Source organism: Syngnathus acus, chromosome 16 (genome assembly GCF_901709675.1).
Source record: "Syngnathus acus chromosome 16, fSynAcu1.2, whole genome shotgun sequence".
Classification (NCBI taxonomy): domain Eukaryota; kingdom Metazoa; phylum Chordata; class Actinopteri; order Syngnathiformes; family Syngnathidae; genus Syngnathus; species Syngnathus acus.
This window is the reverse complement of record NC_051101.1, coordinates 1037058-1052212: the sequence shown is the minus strand read 5'-3', so window position 1 is coordinate 1052212 and position 15155 is coordinate 1037058. Positions and strand designations below refer to the sequence as shown.

The following is a 15155-nucleotide window of genomic DNA, read 5'->3' as shown; positions in this document are numbered from 1 at the left end:
ACGCTCGTCTCGGTCACGTGACATGTCACCTCAGTTGAGCCCGCGAAGCAAGCAAAAATGAGCAAGAAACAGATGTTTGGAAAGCTTCTTCGGAAAGGGAAAAAAGCCCAATGAGGAGACGGAAGAAGAAGAGGCTACGACTTCTAAGAAAAGGAAAGCTGCATTTAAAAGACTATGACGCGCCAAGCCCACTCTGCATAATATGTGGCGACAGGCTAGCTAACGAGGCAATGAAGCCCTCAAAACTGCTTCGGCACATGGAGACCAAGCATCCTGCATTAAAAGACAAACCTTAACCACTTCGGGTGTCATTGTCTCCGATTACGCCTAGATGGGACCGGCTCGTTTCTGAGAAACAAGCTCAGTGCTCCCACTAATTCAATGTAATGGTGAGTTTTATTTTAATGTCGTTTATACTTGTTTTTATGCCAGTCGTATCATTTTGTTTCATCGTATTCATATATTTATTATAAATGTATTATTTATTTATATAAATGTATTATCTAGTTATATAAATGTATTATTTATTTATATAAAGGCCGGTCCGTGAAAATATTTCTGACACGTAACCGGTCCGTGGCGCAAAAAAGGTTGGGGATCACTGGTCTAGCTAATCTTTCGCCATGCTTGTCCACTAGACGGCAGCAGAGTATCGTTACTATAATGGGCGCGGCCACCATGTACTTCCGGTCTGGTCGACATTTTTGTCGCTCCGATTGACGGCAAACAGCAACCCTTTCTTGATCTACCCCCAACGCGATTAAAGCCCGTTTTTTTTTTAACTCTGCCCGACGAATAAGGGTAAGTTAAATATACGGGCCAACGATTTAGTAGTCGTAAGAATTTGTATTGTTTTAAAACACAAGTAAGTCGTCGTAGTGTATGTAGCCCGTTAGGCTTCTCGGAATGTGGAGGAGGGGGTTATGTGGAGTATGTTGGGCCAGCCTTTCGAGACGGACCAGTGCCATTTAAATGTGTTTAATTTTATGAAACGTGTTTTAAATGAATTCAAACATTCTGTTCATTTATATGTAACATGCTAATGTATCGAAATTCATGCTGTTTTCTAGGTTTATTTCTTGGGGGCGTGGTCATGTCAGTGCGGCGCTCTCGAATCATCAAATTTATTGCACGCTGATTGATCCTGAGAAAGACGTTTCACTCGTACATATTAAAATGGTTTAGAAAAATAATCTAAAGTAATCGTTGTTGTGTTTTTAGTTCTGATAAGGGTTTTGTTTGTGTTTTAAAGCAAAAGCAGCAAAAATGTTTTACACGTGTGGACCCAATGAAGCCATGGTGGTCTCAGGTAAACTATGTGATTTACTGTATTTTTAATCTCGTATATAAAATTATATTTTGTTTTACTTTTACGAGATTTGTCCGTTCTTGTTCTGTCTTTATTCAAACATTGAAACAGTAATGAATTCATAATATGACAATTCTTTGGTTCAGTTTAGCCATGGGCTGTCATTTTATTGTGCTAACGGAACAACTAAATGAAGTGGGGGGTTTTCTTGATATTTTTTTTCATTTTTGAATTTTTTTTAAATATTTAAATCTTTGGGTTCACTTAGCAGTGTGGCCTCATTCAATCACACGAAAGGTAAAACTTAAATTAATGTAGGTTTTATTTTATTTTTATTGGACTCATTTGCATTTCTTCATTTATAAGTTTCACATTAAAATAAACCCATAATACTGTCAATTCCCTTTGATCAATATAGTGGTAGGTTATTTCATATTTTTGAATAAGATGTTTACTATAATTTGTTCAGTTAGTTACGTTAAAGTATGTATTTGTATGCTTATTACAGGATAAATATACGTTTAGACCAGTGGTTTTGAACCTGGTTCGATCAAACCCTAGGGGTTTGGTGAGTCAATCTCAGGGGTTCGGCAGAGCCTCTTCTGCAGAGGACCGAACACACCTGATTTAGCGTGTAAATTCGTGATGACGCATATCTGAAGTGGTCTCTCAAAGGCAACAGCAGAAGTCATGCTGATTTGCAGGTTTGTAATTTGTTTTGAGTTCATGCATTGTGTTGGTTTTGTTCTTTGAACAAGGGGATGTTCATGCACAGCTCATTTTGTGCACCAGTAAAAACACTGATGTCTTGAATTTGAAAAAATAATTTTATTTTTCACCACAGAGGGGTTCGGTGAATGCGCATATGAAACTGGTGGGGTTCGGCACCTCCAACAAAGTTAAGAACCACTGGTTTAGACTTTTTTGCTAAGTTTGACTCATGAATCCCTGTGTAAGAACATGATGGATTAACAGAGGTAGTTTTTTTTTTTTCCTCTGAAAGTTTGCAACTTGAATGCAGCCAAGTTGGATCAGTAAGACGTTACGTTTGTGTTGTGCGACCTTGTCTTTACTCGCAGGCTTTGGCCGCTCGCCTCCTCTCATGATCGCCGGAGGACGAGTGTTTGTCATCCCGTGTATTCAACAGATTCAGAGGTGATTGCGCTACTCTTCTTGTTTGTCTTTTGTATTCTTTGGGTGGATGGGCTGAGCTAAAAAAAAAAAAAAAAATGGTCCTGAAACATTCGGCTCGTTGATGGTGGGAGATGAGTATAAATGCTGTTCCTGGTCTTGCTGGTCATCACAGGCCCAGGAGAGTGGTGAATAATTGAGTTACTTCTCTCTGGCTTTGCTTCTCACATCCTCTTGTGTAATGGCACAAACCCGTTATTAGATTTTTCTTTTCTGTTGCCGTGCGACAATCCTCTTGGTTGATTTGTTTGAAAATATTTTGCCCACCACGCAAATTTGCATCTTTTTCTGTTTTAGGATCACGCTGAACACACTGACGCTGAACGTGAAGAGCGACAAAGTGTACACCCGCCATGGTGTCCCCATCTCTGTCACAGGCATTGCTCAGGTAATAGTTGAAAGGCTGGATTGGTGGGTGGGGTGGGGCGGGGAGGCAAAGGTCACATTTAAATGGACATAGAAAATATCCTTTTTTTTTTTTTTTTTTAACTTCGCCTTGATCAGCCGATGCAAAGTTTCATGGCTACAGTCTGTCACATGTTAGATAAAACAGATCTCCGTATGATGCGCTCTGACCACAATTAAAAACCAAAAAACACATTTAACCTCGAAGGCAGATCCTTTCTTTTTTCCCCATATTGATCAGTTTGTGTCAAATGATTTTCAGGGGCACATTTTCATGGCCAAAATGTAAACAGTAGTCAAGTTCCACTGATGCCTTTCCACATCACAGGTGAAGATCCAGGGCCAGAACAAGGAGATGCTAGCTACTGCCTGCCAGATGTTCATGGGCAAGTCGGAGCCCGAGATTGCCCAGATCGCCCTGGAGACGCTGGAGGGCCACCAGAGGGCCATCATCGCTCACCTCACCGTGGAGGTTAGGCTGTCATTTCACATACTATACAATATGGTAAGACAAGCACTCGCGACAACTAAAACGCATCCCTCACCCGCCGCAGGAGATCTACCAGGACCGCAAGAAGTTCTCCGAGCAGGTCTTCAAGGTGGCTTCCTCGGACCTGGTCAACATGGGGATTGGAGTGGTCAGCTACACCCTCAAAGATGTCCATGATGATCAGGTAGACGCTTCAGAGGAACCAGCGCTAGATGATGTCAGCAAACTTGAGTTTTACAGCTTGTTTAAAGCAGTTTATTCCCACCCCCACCTGAACTTTGAACACAGCGCATACAGTTACACGTTGTGCACAACACGTCTGTTGTGTAATAGGCTTTGCGAGCTTGCATTATCGTTTGAATGAAGGAGCACACAATTTCCATCAATGAAAACAAGTCTCACGATCATGAGCCCCGCCGCCAGCATGACAATCCATTGACACGCATTCACATGGCGCTATTCTTAAAGTGGGAAACAAGGCAAGCGGACGGTCACATCAAGACTATGCAAATACAAATTTGCAACAATCCCGATGCAGGTACCCTTTGTCCCAATTGTCGATGCGGACCGGACCTGCATCTTGTCTTTTCATGAAGCTTTTAGCATTCGTGATGCCCCTGAGCGCTAATGCACTGAAGTTATTGACTCCCTCAACCGCTCGGTACATTAGTGACAAATTAGCGCCAAGTGCTACCATGGTAACCATTCGCCGTTAGTCACACGGAGGATTGTAGTAGAATGACAAGGCAACCAAAATGTTAGGAGTAGCTCACAATGCAGTTTTATAATAAGCATCATCATGTTGTTACGCACATACATCTCTAGGCAGAATATATACATCCAGCTGTACGTGCGTTACCTTCAGGATTACCTCCACTCGCTGGGTAAGGCCCGGACGGCCCAGGTGCAGAAGGACGCCAGGATCGGAGAGGCTCAGTACAAACGGGACTCCGTCATCAGGGTAAGAAAGTCATCTGGACTCGAGTCCTTGTCAGAGTGAGCAAAAGGTTTCTATTGCGTGCGTAGGAAGCCCAGGCCATGCAGGAGAAGGTTTCCGCTCAGTACAAGAATGAGATCGAGATGGCTAAATCCCAGCGGGACTACGAGCTGAAGAAGTCGGCCTATGACATGGAGGTCAACACTAAGAAGGCGGAGTCGGAAATGGCCTATCAGCTTCAGGTACCCCCCTCGCCTCGTCTCGCCAGATGGAAGCTCGTCTCTGGCCCTTGGCCGCTCTTGTCCCGGCAGGTGGCCAAGACCAAGCAGCGCATCGAGGAGGAGAAGATGCAAGTGCAGGTGGTGGAGCGCAGCCAGCAGATCATGCTGCAGGAGCAAGAGATTGTCCGCAAGGAGAAGGAGCTGGAGGCCAAGGTCAAGAAGCCCGCTGAGGCCGAGAAGTATCGTCTGGAGAAGCTGGCCGAGGCTCAGCGGTAAAGCGCCAACAGCAAGAACGCGAGTGGCCATCCGAACCGATGATTTGCATTGAGGACGTTTTCTGGTTGTCTCCTCGCCAACAGCCTGCAGCTCATCATGGAGGCAGAGGCCGAGGCCGAGTCCATCAGAGTGAGTCTCTTTGGGATTAGTCGTTGAGAGAAATGCACGTACCCGACAATCTTCCCCTTTGTCTTGTGCATGCGTGCAGATGAGGGGAGAGGCGGAGGCCTTTGCCCTGGAGGCCAAAGGTCGCGCCGAGGCTGAGCAGATGGCCAAGAAGGCCGAGGCCTTCAAGCAGTACGGAGAGGGAGCCATGGTGGACATGCTGCTGGAGAAGCTTCCTCTGGTCAGTTCCATTTTGAAGCTACACCTACGTGTGCTTCTGCGCATCAGCAGAAGAAGCTCAAGCAAAGCTAAAGATGAGGATCTTGGGGGCGCTGCCGGAGTTTTGTCCATCGCGGCGCACCGTGTTAGCCACGCTTAGTCATTCTGCGGACTTTCACCAGCAGACCGGTTTTGCCTCACTGCCTTCATCCCCGCAGATGGCGGAAGAGATCAGCAAGCCACTTTCGTTGGCCCAGAAGGTCACCATGGTGTCCAGCGGCGGAGCGGACGTGGGCGCCGCAAAGCTGGCCGGCGAGGTCCTGGAGATTATGACCCGCGTGCCCTCGGCGGTGGAGAAGCTCACCGGAGTGGACATCTCCCAGGTAGGCGTCGTGGTTTCGCAGAAGCCGGCTCGTTTGTGGTTTGACTTGTGACGCCGTACCTCCCATCAGCAGGTGACGGGGCAGGCCCTCCGTGTGCATTAGTACGCCATTGATCAGTCATACGACGCCCTCTCCCCACCTCCCTGCGTGTGTGAGTGTCAGCCTTATCCAACCGCGCGTATCCGTCTCTGTTTTTTGACCTCCTGTCATATCTCCCACAAGTGCTTTTTACCCACCGGGCAAAATCCGTTACGCTGCAAAGCCTCAAAATGAGTCAATGGGTAAAGTTTGTCGATTGGACGAGCTTTCTGTCCGCTATGCTGGTCTGTGAAATCAAGTTAGTGTTTGCAATGCATGTTGTTACCGCCAGCTCAGCTCAGCTCCAAAGAGTCATCGGGCCTCACTGAAAAGAACAAGTGGTAACTTTTACAGGACAAAAAGTCATAAGACAAAAACGGTCATTTTCATGCGAGAATTAAGTTTAAACATGTTGTGATTTTAGGAATAAACTAAACGTTTAGCGGAATAAAATGGATAATATATTGTAACATTAAGAGAATAATGCTGCATTCTTTAGGGTGTGAAAGTCATCAAATTCAGAGAAGTTTGTAATGTTAAGAAAAATTTGATGTGGACGCTACGACAATAATGGTAGAATATAAGTGTGGCATTGTATTAACGTTGGAATATTACAGGAGAATAGTCACCAGGTTACAGTGAAAAGAAAAAGTCCAATCAAAATCATATGAAGATTTGTGACTAATATTGCTGAGTGAAATGCTTATCAGGACAAAAGTACACATTTCCTCAAAAAATGATACCTTTTCTCTGAAAATAAGAACTTGAAAGGCATAAATTCTTACAAATTAATTGTTTTTTCCCCGCTCATAGTCTAAATAGATACATTTATTCTATTTCAACTTATAACATGTATTCTTAGAAAAGTGAGAATTTTCTTTTCAATGTGGCCAAGATCCTCTTTAATATGCAATTTAATTTGAGAGGAGGCGGTAGTTGGGAGCGCGTGGCTGCTCGTGTCACCTCCTGAAAGCTATAGCAAGTGTTTTGGATTGTTCATGTACGTCAACGTTACTAACTCGGCCACGCTGCTTTGATGACTAATTGTCTACGAGTATAAAGATGTTGTTAGGCTCTCCTAGAGGTTTTTCTACTAAAGTTTGGTTTCAGTTTTTAACGCTTTACTAACGACCCAAAGCTGGATGGATGCATGTCGTCACCGTGAAGTGCCTGCCTGCTTCAACTCCTCGTCAAACCTCAGCGCTCATGCGCTCAACCTGTTACGCATCAGGGAAGAAGAAGAAAAAAAAATCACCTTATATCTGAATAGGTTCTGTCACAAAGGGCTGGAAAATTTCCATGGGAAGTTAAGATGGGAAAGCATAAGTCAACATTTCGATGTATTCCCGACAAATTCTATGGAAAGTTACCAGTTTGTGCAAGCCTATATGCGAGCCATAATGCTGCCACTGCAGGTGCCGCTTCATTTTTCAGTGTAGCCCTTTTTAAACATCTACTTTTTATTATGTTACAACAAAGCATGTGTAGCCCCAGTGATAGTGTTAAATGTGCAGCATTTATCTGTATTAAAGTGACATTCAACAAATAAAGTTCTGCTTTAATTATTGGAAAGGGCTCAACTTTATTGAGATGCCTACAAAAATAAACAGCACACATGGATGACACAATGGCAGCAAGCGTTACACACATACAGGAGACTCGAAGGTTTTCCATATTAGTTCAGGAAAATAAAAGATTTGCATTTAAAAATATGTACAAACTAAAGAAAGCATGTACTATAAAAATACAGCTTCAGTTGAACTACAGTGTATCAAAAATGACTCAAACAGCACCGAGGCCATTTGCAATCAGTAAACAATACGATCGAGAGGCACCGAAGATCCACAATATCCTCCTTGACCCAATAGCGAGTGGAAGGCAGAAGTGCAGGAGGCAGACGTGTTTGAAAAGGCCAGGCCTAATTTGCGTTTGGACTGAGCATTTGATTTGGCAGGTTGTGTCACCACAATTGAGGAACTGTCATTTTCAGAGTCAATTTGGGCTGGTGGGGCTGGGAAGTGCACCATAGCCAACATGCTTGGGGGCAAAAAAGAAAGTTCCAGCGCGAGTCAGGGCGCACCCTGGAATTGAACCCAAGGCAGTGTCATGAGTCACATAGCTATGTGAATCACGACACTGTCATCTCCAAATATCCAAGCGGCTCTTCGAGACACCACATCTTGAGGAGGATGACGAGTCCTCCATTTTGAGTTTGGGTTGACTGAATCACCATGCTCACAGTTAAGCATTGCAGGGCGAACATCCCAATTAACTTGGGCTCAGTCTGGACTTGATTGCCATTTGCTGAGAATCGAGGATGGGCCTACTTAAAGAATGGCGGCAATGTGAACCACTCCACCGACGGTTCAGAGGGGCCGTAGCCCCGAGATGTTGCGACGCTCCTTCACCTTCCTCTCGCCTCATTTCCTGTCCTTGTAAGAAGAAAAGGCTCCTAATGCAGATTGCACCCGCCACCACTACACGACACAATGTAGCTCAGCCTCAAAACTACCTACACCTATCAAGCTTCAGTTTTTTGTGGTTTTGGAGAGTGTGGGGGAAAAACTGAACCAGCAGCGTCTCCAGTAGTCCCCGCCCACCAAATAAGTACAAAACATGGTTGTCCGGGGGGCGGTCGGCACATTGACGCGGCTCGTTGAAGCGCTGTGCGGCCTCACACCATGTTCATGGCGTCCTCTTCAAGGAAGGCGTGGATGTGGCCAAAGGATGGCCGCAGCTTGCAGTCTCTGTTCCAGCAACCCAACATGAGCTCGTAGAGACCCTGAGGGCACACGGCGGGCTTGCCCAGATACACCTGGCGGAGGACACGGCGCGAGTGAGACAGGGAGGGAGGTGCTTGCAATGATGCCACTGGATTGGCCGAGTGCAGGAGCGCTACCTGTTTGCCCTGGTATCGGAAGAACTCTCCGGCGTTGTCTATGACTTGCTCGTCTGTCAGGTTGGAGTACGGCTGCTCCTGGCACACGCTCAGCATCTCCCACAGGGTCACGCCAAACGCCCACACGTCGCTGGCTGTGGTGAATTTACCCTGTTCATACGTGGCGGGAGGGCCAAAAGCAGTCTTCAAGTCGTGGCAGCAAAATTGCAATGACATCATTTGCCCAACAATTTGAGCTAAAGGGTACATCTTTGGTGAGGAGAGCCATAGAATGGATTGTCGAAGTCCCAGAATGTATGATAGAGGATTATGAAGGCCTTAGACATGTTTTTTTTAATTCCACTTATCAGGCTGAAACTCTCAGCTCATCAGTGCAGCACTAATATTAGCCCTTCTACACAGAGGACAAATAATATGACTATTCTGTTGTTTGCCTATTAGCCTGCTAGCTAATTAGCATTAGTATTTTAGCAGGCCAAAGGCTTATGCTCACCATGAGGATGCACTCCCAGGCCATCCAGCGTATGGGGAGCACGGCTCGGCCTTGGATCCTGTAGTAGTCTCCGGCGTAGAGATTCCTGCTCATTCCGAAGTCAGCGATCTTGATGTGGCGCTCTCCGCTGGGGTCATCAGCGCTGCTGTTGCCCCTCTCGCCGCCCACCAGGCAGTTGCGTGTGGCCAGGTCGCGGTGCACAAAGTTGAGCGAGGACAGGAATTTCATCCCCGATGCGATCTGGCCAGCCATAGAGATGAGGGCCGGGTACCTGGCGGCAAAAATGGAACACTGAATGGAATTCAAATTGACGTTGCAATGTGGTGAATTTCTCTACCCGATGGTGGGCATGGTGTGCAAAGGCCCGCTCTTGTCCAGCAGAACTCGGTGGGATAAGTACTGGTTGAGGTCGCCGCTTTCCATGTACTCAGTCACCATGCAGAGCGGGTCGCTGCTCACGCACACACCCAAAAGACGGATGATGTTGGGGTCCTTCAGGCGGGACAGGATCTTCACCTCCTTCAGGAAGTCATTCCTAAGAAGCAATAAGAGTACAAAGTAGAAGAGAATGCTCATCTTTCCCAAGAAAAAAACAACTCTTTTCAAAACTATTTTTAGTACCAGTGTGCTCACATCTGTGGAAGAAGAAAAAAAGATGGTTATAATGTAAACAAGTCAACATGTTGGGCATCAACTGGGCAGCTCCTTTTGATGTGCGTGCCTTGGCCACCAGGGGGCAGTATAATGCGAAAATTCAGAAACACAGACAGAGGAGATGGTCCAAATGGAATGTTTGTTGTCAGGTATGGCAATCATCAGTTGGAATACACCCTGCTGATGTACAACTCGATCTGCTTCCTCTCTCTGCTATTAAGTATGCATCAAAACTATGTATCCCAATTGTTCCACTTGAGAGCAAAAAAAAAAATGGAATAAGATCACTTGACGAATGGAAAATTTGCCTAAAGTGATGAGCTAACCTGGCATTCTTGGAAGCATCAGGCCGCAGTATCTTGACAGCCACCAGCAGAGGGCGACCTTTCCTCACGTTGAAGGGAAACTCCAGGTTTGGAAGGTCCTGAGGGTTCTCAATCTCGCACAGGTGCACCTGGCATGAGAACAACGAAGACACTGTTTAACCACTGGCCGTTACACCAGACTGACAAATTCACTCACTCCGTGATCACAAGACAATCGATTCATCTGTCCCCAAAAAATGCCTCAGTCGGGCCTGAGAACTTAGACTGGGAAATGTCTTACCTCTCCAAACTGTCCTTCCCCGAGCTTCTCCTTGAAGACGAGACACTGGCGGTGCAGCTCGGGCAAGGGGCCGGCGTCGGCACCAGGACCGGACGAGGCCAGGGCTGGTACGGCATACGTGTTGTTGCCGCTGACGCCCTGCAGGCTCACGATGTCGGCCTCGGCGTAGTGCGGGACACTGGCAGGCAGCGGGGGGGACGCTGGGTAGGGCAGTGAGCCCGGGTAGGGCGGCGGCTCGTCCCGTACCGGGGGGAATCCCTTATCCGGGGAAGACTCTGAGCCGCACCCTGGGGAAGAGGCGGATGTTGAGGGTGAAATGCCAAGGAACCGAGCGGGTTGGGCATGTCGGCAGCTGTTACAAGACGTGTTGGAGAGAAGAAAAAAAACGTGTGGCCTTAAAAGGGAAACCCAAGACGAAAATTTTCCTCCTTTTTCCTTGCCCTCCTGGGAGTTTAAGATCAGGGGATGTTCGAGAATAATTGTCAATTTTTTGTACATGTGAAGCCCTTTGAGACTTGCCTGTGATCTAGGGCTATATAAATAAACTTGACTTGACTTGAAAAGACTTCAGGCCTCGGGAAAGGAGAATGTAGCCCACCTCTTGCCCAAAGTCAGCTGGGACAGGCTCCGGCCCACCGGCGTCAGTCGGCGCCTCCTTTAAGTAACAGGCGGCGCCCCTAGGCGCCAGTGTCTTCCTTTACAAGGAAAATGCAGTAATCGCTCACCCTTATTCATTTGAGGAAGAACGCGCACAGAAAGTATGAATAAAATGTTGCCGCAAGATTTGAAAAAAAAAAGGAATCCCTCGAGGGAAACTGAGCTCATGTTGCAGACCACATCAAGAACCATCAGAACGAGCAGCACAATGTCCACTACACGGAAGCAAAAACGGTTTGACTCAACATAGTCTGTACTATGCCACTACGAGATGTTTTTATAAAGCAAAACGTCATGTTATTTGTCTTTTTTCATCCAATGAAAGGCACAAAGACAATCATAAAAATCTTGGCAGACAAATGACAGGATGGATATTGAGAGCTTACCAAGGAGGTTCGCAAAGGCTTCAGCTTGGGAGAACGTTTATTGTTAGAACAAAGTCCACCACACAAGGCAAGAGTTAAAAAGGAAGCAAAGTCAGACGCATGCGTGACGTAGAGGAAGAAGAGTGACGAGTGACTCCACTAGATTGCAGCCAAACCTGACTGTAAGATTCAAGTAAGGGTGGGGCAGCCACCACGTTTTGGGCTGCGGTGGGCCGCTCCAAGGTGTCTTACCATGGGGCACATTGAGACTCTTTTCCTGAGCCCGACAGGTGCTGGGCCTGGAGCCTTCCCTGTGATCTGACAAGAGCAGATAACAGGCCGGGTTGTGCAACAGCAAGGCTGGGAGAGCACAAACGCACGCCACGCCACACACAGTACAGTACAGGGCAGGCCACCGTATCAAGTAGACACAACAAAACAAAATAAGGTTCTGTTAGCAAGCACGTGGTAATGGATACAAACCAAAGGATGGGATGTAAGTGGAGCACACGGCAAGCACTAGCGGCGACAACACAAAAACAACGCAACGGAGTCTTGGGCTTGAGTCATTTCAATGCGGCAGCGCTTCACGGAGACACCATGCCAACAAACTGCTGCGCGCGTGCGGGCGAACGCTTGCGACCTACCCGTGCTGTTGCAGTGGTCCCGCAGGCGCAGCAAGGCGCTGGGCTCCTGGTACTCGCTTTCGGCATCGCGCTCGGGATCGTCGGGGAAGGTGTGTATGCGCTGGTAGCGGCTGGAGTAGCTGTGCGTGTTGTTGATGACCACGTTGTCCGAGGGCACCGAGAGATGCACGCGTAGCTCGTCGCCCGACAAGCCGCTCTGCGCCTGCGCGACAGAGCCCCACGTCAGCATTGGAATGAGCGCACAAGTTCTACAAAATGACATTATCCTTTGTTTGCTGAACAAAGCACTGGCTAATGTCAAAGTAGTGCTTTGGCGCCGCACCATCACGAGTTCTACAAAATGACATTATTCTTTGTTTGCTGGACAACTCACTAAAGCACTGGCTGTCAAAGTAATGCTTTGGCACTGCACCATCTTATCTTGGTGCCAAAAAAAGTAATTTGAAGTGAGGGGAGGAGCTTTGTTAAGATAGCCTTGTCAAATGGAAAAAGTAAATTTGCGTCGACAAAAGTTAGTGGCCAAGCATCATGGTTTTTAATTTTTCAGTAAAGTCTCTTTTGCATCTTAGGGTTAGAAAAGTCAGAAAAGTCCTTTCAGCCGCTTGTTTGGTCCGGACCAAATGCGGACTAAGGGTGTATTCAGACCTGACTGTTTGGTCCGCTTTAAACGGACCAGGGTTCGATTTTAACGCTGGTCCGGACCTTTTGTGCAGGTGTGAATCCTGGTACGGATTAAAGAAACAGACCGAGACCCACTTTTTTGCTTCCAAACGAACTTTGGTGCGGTTCGCTTCAGGTGTGAATACAAACAGCGTAGATCCGAACCAGCAGCACAAATATGCAGAGCAGGAACGCAGCGCGTGGGACTCGCATGCTTTCTTCCATTTCCGGGTCTGTGCCCTGTGTGCCGCGCTGGTCATTGCTGACCAATGGGAGCACAGATCGTCACAAGCGTGGGTGTGTTTACAAAACATACTTCGCTTGCAAAATGTACAGTCTGAATAGGAACCACACCAAACGAAAAAAATTAGGTCCGCCTTTAGTCCGTACCAAACTAAAACGGACGAAAGGGCTTTTCTGGATTTCTTTCATCTGGTTCGCACTTGAAAAAGTGGGTCTCGGTCCGTTTCTTTAATCCGCGCTAGGATTCATTTGCGTGTATTCACACCTGCACAAAAGGTCTGGACCAGCATTAAATTCGAACCCTGGTCCGGTTAAAGTGGACCAAACAGTCAGGTCTGAATACACCCTTAAATTCAGTTTGCTTTGGTGAGTTGTCACTTTGACTCTGACCTTCCCCAGTAGTTTCTTCCAGTACTGCCTCCAGAGAATGCCGGCGATGACGGCCAGCAGCAACAGGATGATGCCCACCAGGCAGCCAATCAGGACGGCCGCATCGCCGCTGTCGTCCTTTGCCACGGGAAGCCCCGCCCTTGGAGACACGGCGGCCAACTCGGAACCTGCCGGAGGGGGCGAATGAGCTAGCGTTTATGCGTGAGTGATTGATAGCACAAAGGCCCGCGCTTGGAGAGAACGATGGACGAGCGCCCAGTCATTTTCCTTTTGTCTCACCTGACAGCGTCCAATTAGTAGTGGTGTCTGTCATGAGGGTGGAGGTGGTGGTGGGAGGAGGCACTGGAGGGGGAGGAGGAGCAGATTAACAGGAGGAGGGTGAATGAGCAGAGGTGGTAAAGGGGAAGCGAAAGAATGACGGAGACGACGTCTGCCAGAGTAGCACAAAGGCGCTCAAGTGCAAATATTTAGCTTCAATAATAAGCGAGATCAGACAAAAAAGCAGCTGTCTGGCAGGCTCCCTGTGTCCAACGTCATGTTGCTGGGTGGTGGATGAGGAGGCGAGAAGCGTAGTGGGTAATGACGAGCAGGCGGAGGATGGCGAGAGCGGCAGCTTGACCGGCCGGACTCACAAGAGGCGGCAGTGGCGCCTCTGCGGCTCAGGGCGGAAGAGGCCGAGGTGTGGTTGACAAAAGGGGAGGAGCTGGTGGTGGGAGTCTTGCGATCATTCATCTGATTCTCGTCCTTTTCAAAAGTGTCTAGAGGACAGGAACAAGAGAGAAAGAGGTTTCAGAAAACCACATCAACATGCAGCCGTCGTGGCAGAGGCGTTTATTTGATTTGTTTTACTCTCACCCCAGGGAAGTCCCGGCATAACGCAGGGAGGCCCAGTGGCCCCACGACCCCCCACCTAGCTCCGCCAGTGGCAGGAGTAGTATCAAGACTCTAAGCAGTAGTGGTGCTTACCTGAGAGGAAGGTTATCTCGCTGAGGAGCATCCATCGGTCGGTAAAGAAGAAGCTGCAGCGCAGGATGTGAGCGAGGCGTCCGTCCAGGGGCAACGAGAGCGTGCGAGATGATGGGTCCTTGAGGTCGTCCAGTGGGACCGACAGGGTCAGGACCGGCGATGACCACGGCTGCAGCAGCCCACCCTTGAAGGAACACTCCACCTTGTTGAACACCCGCACGCCCTGAGTGTGACGGTTGTTGCTGTGCACCTGCGTAGACGACAGTGGACCAGGAAACAGATGAGGTCCTGTTCAAAGTCAACTGAATTTTTTAAAATATTGCACTGTCCTGTATCGTAATAAAATGACATGGAAACTTATCAGCCTACTAATACCACTGGCGGAGCTAGAGGTGGGACTGTGGGGGTACTGCCCCCCCCCCCCCCTTACCAAAATATGCTTGGAACTCCCAGATTTCGTTTTGCTTGGAACTCCCAGATTTTGTTTTGCAGACCTCTTGCGATCGCCATTGACCCACCACTGGTTGAAACCTAATTTCACTTTTTTTATTTTTTTTTTTATTTTATAAAAGTCATTTGTTTGAAGTGTGTTAGGGTTTTTTCACAACTTCAAGGTTCTTTTATTAACCTATAAAACATTGCATGGCTTAGTGTCTTCGTATCTCGTCAACCTCGCTGTACCTCACGTTCTGTGCCGAAACCTTCGTTCGCACAACACTGGTCTTTTAGCGACCCCTAGGGCCAAAAAGAAGTCCACAGGGTCAAGAGCATTCTATATTCAGACTCCAGAGCGTTGGAATGCCCTACCGATAGATATCAGAACCAGTGTTCCCTCTAAGCTGCGCAGCTGCGCAATTGCGCACTGCTCACACAGTCTCTGCGCACAAGAAACTCTATGCTGCACACGAAATAAAATTCAGCATAAACTGATTGATTAATATCTAATGTTAGACGTAATCTA

At 47.5% G+C, this 15155-nt stretch overlaps 2 protein-coding genes across 11 annotated transcripts in view; one reads left to right on the top strand and one right to left on the bottom strand.

Moving 5' to 3' along the window:
- The first annotated feature begins 672 nt into the window (after positions 1-672).
- Positions 673-7179, top strand: flot1b (flotillin 1b). 6 transcript variants are annotated; one of them, XM_037274983.1, is made up of 14 exons: positions 673-801; positions 1253-1309; positions 2389-2464; positions 2798-2888; positions 3234-3377; positions 3460-3579; positions 4261-4356; positions 4422-4574; positions 4644-4825; positions 4913-4958; positions 5038-5175; positions 5372-5536; positions 5609-5685; positions 6753-7179. In XM_037274983.1, the coding sequence occupies exons 2-13, from the start codon at positions 1267-1269 to the stop codon at positions 5636-5638; spliced, it is 1284 nt and encodes a 427-aa protein (XP_037130878.1). In that variant the 5' UTR covers positions 673-801; positions 1253-1266; the 3' UTR covers positions 5639-5685; positions 6753-7179. The 6 variants fall into 6 exon arrangements, with proteins under 6 accessions (XP_037130878.1, XP_037130877.1, XP_037130875.1 ...); XM_037274982.1 differs by having other exon boundaries at positions 6714-7179; XM_037274980.1 differs by having other exon boundaries at positions 5606-5685.
- Positions 6960-15155, bottom strand: part of ddr1 (discoidin domain receptor tyrosine kinase 1) — a 22157-nt gene continuing 13961 nt past the window's right edge. For 3 of the 5 annotated variants that reach the window (XM_037274895.1, XM_037274896.1, XM_037274897.1), the window contains exons 9-20: positions 14195-14444; positions 13861-13986; positions 13508-13570; positions 13229-13395; positions 11936-12137; positions 11541-11648; positions 10267-10553; positions 9987-10114; positions 9344-9541; positions 9007-9277; positions 8514-8663; positions 6960-8429 (exon numbers count right to left, since the gene is read on the bottom strand). In XM_037274895.1, the coding sequence (XP_037130790.1) occupies positions 8289-8429; positions 8514-8663; positions 9007-9277; positions 9344-9541; positions 9987-10114; positions 10267-10553; positions 11541-11648; positions 11936-12137; positions 13229-13395; positions 13508-13570; positions 13861-13986; positions 14195-14444 (2091 nt within the window). In that variant the 3' untranslated portion in view covers positions 6960-8288. The remainder of the gene's footprint in view (positions 8430-8513; positions 8664-9006; positions 9278-9343; positions 9542-9986; positions 10115-10266; positions 10554-11540; positions 11649-11935; positions 12138-13228; positions 13396-13507; positions 13571-13860; positions 13987-14194; positions 14445-15155) is intronic. The other 2 variants (XM_037274898.1, XM_037274899.1) reach the window with 2 other exon arrangements.

What these genes read in the sequence shown, in the direction of transcription:
- flot1b (XM_037274980.1), top strand. Translation starts at nt 1,267, where the DNA reads ATGTTTTACACGTGTGGACCCAATGAAGCCATGGTGGTCTCAG. An exon ending in TGTATTCAACAGATTCAGAG is followed by an intron (nt 2,465 to 2,797) that starts GTGATTGCGCTA and finishes TTTCTGTTTTAG; the next exon opens with GATCACGCTGAACACACTGA. An exon ending in AAGATGTCCATGATGATCAG is followed by an intron (nt 3,580 to 4,260) that starts GTAGACGCTTCA and finishes CGTTACCTTCAG; the next exon opens with GATTACCTCCACTCGCTGGG.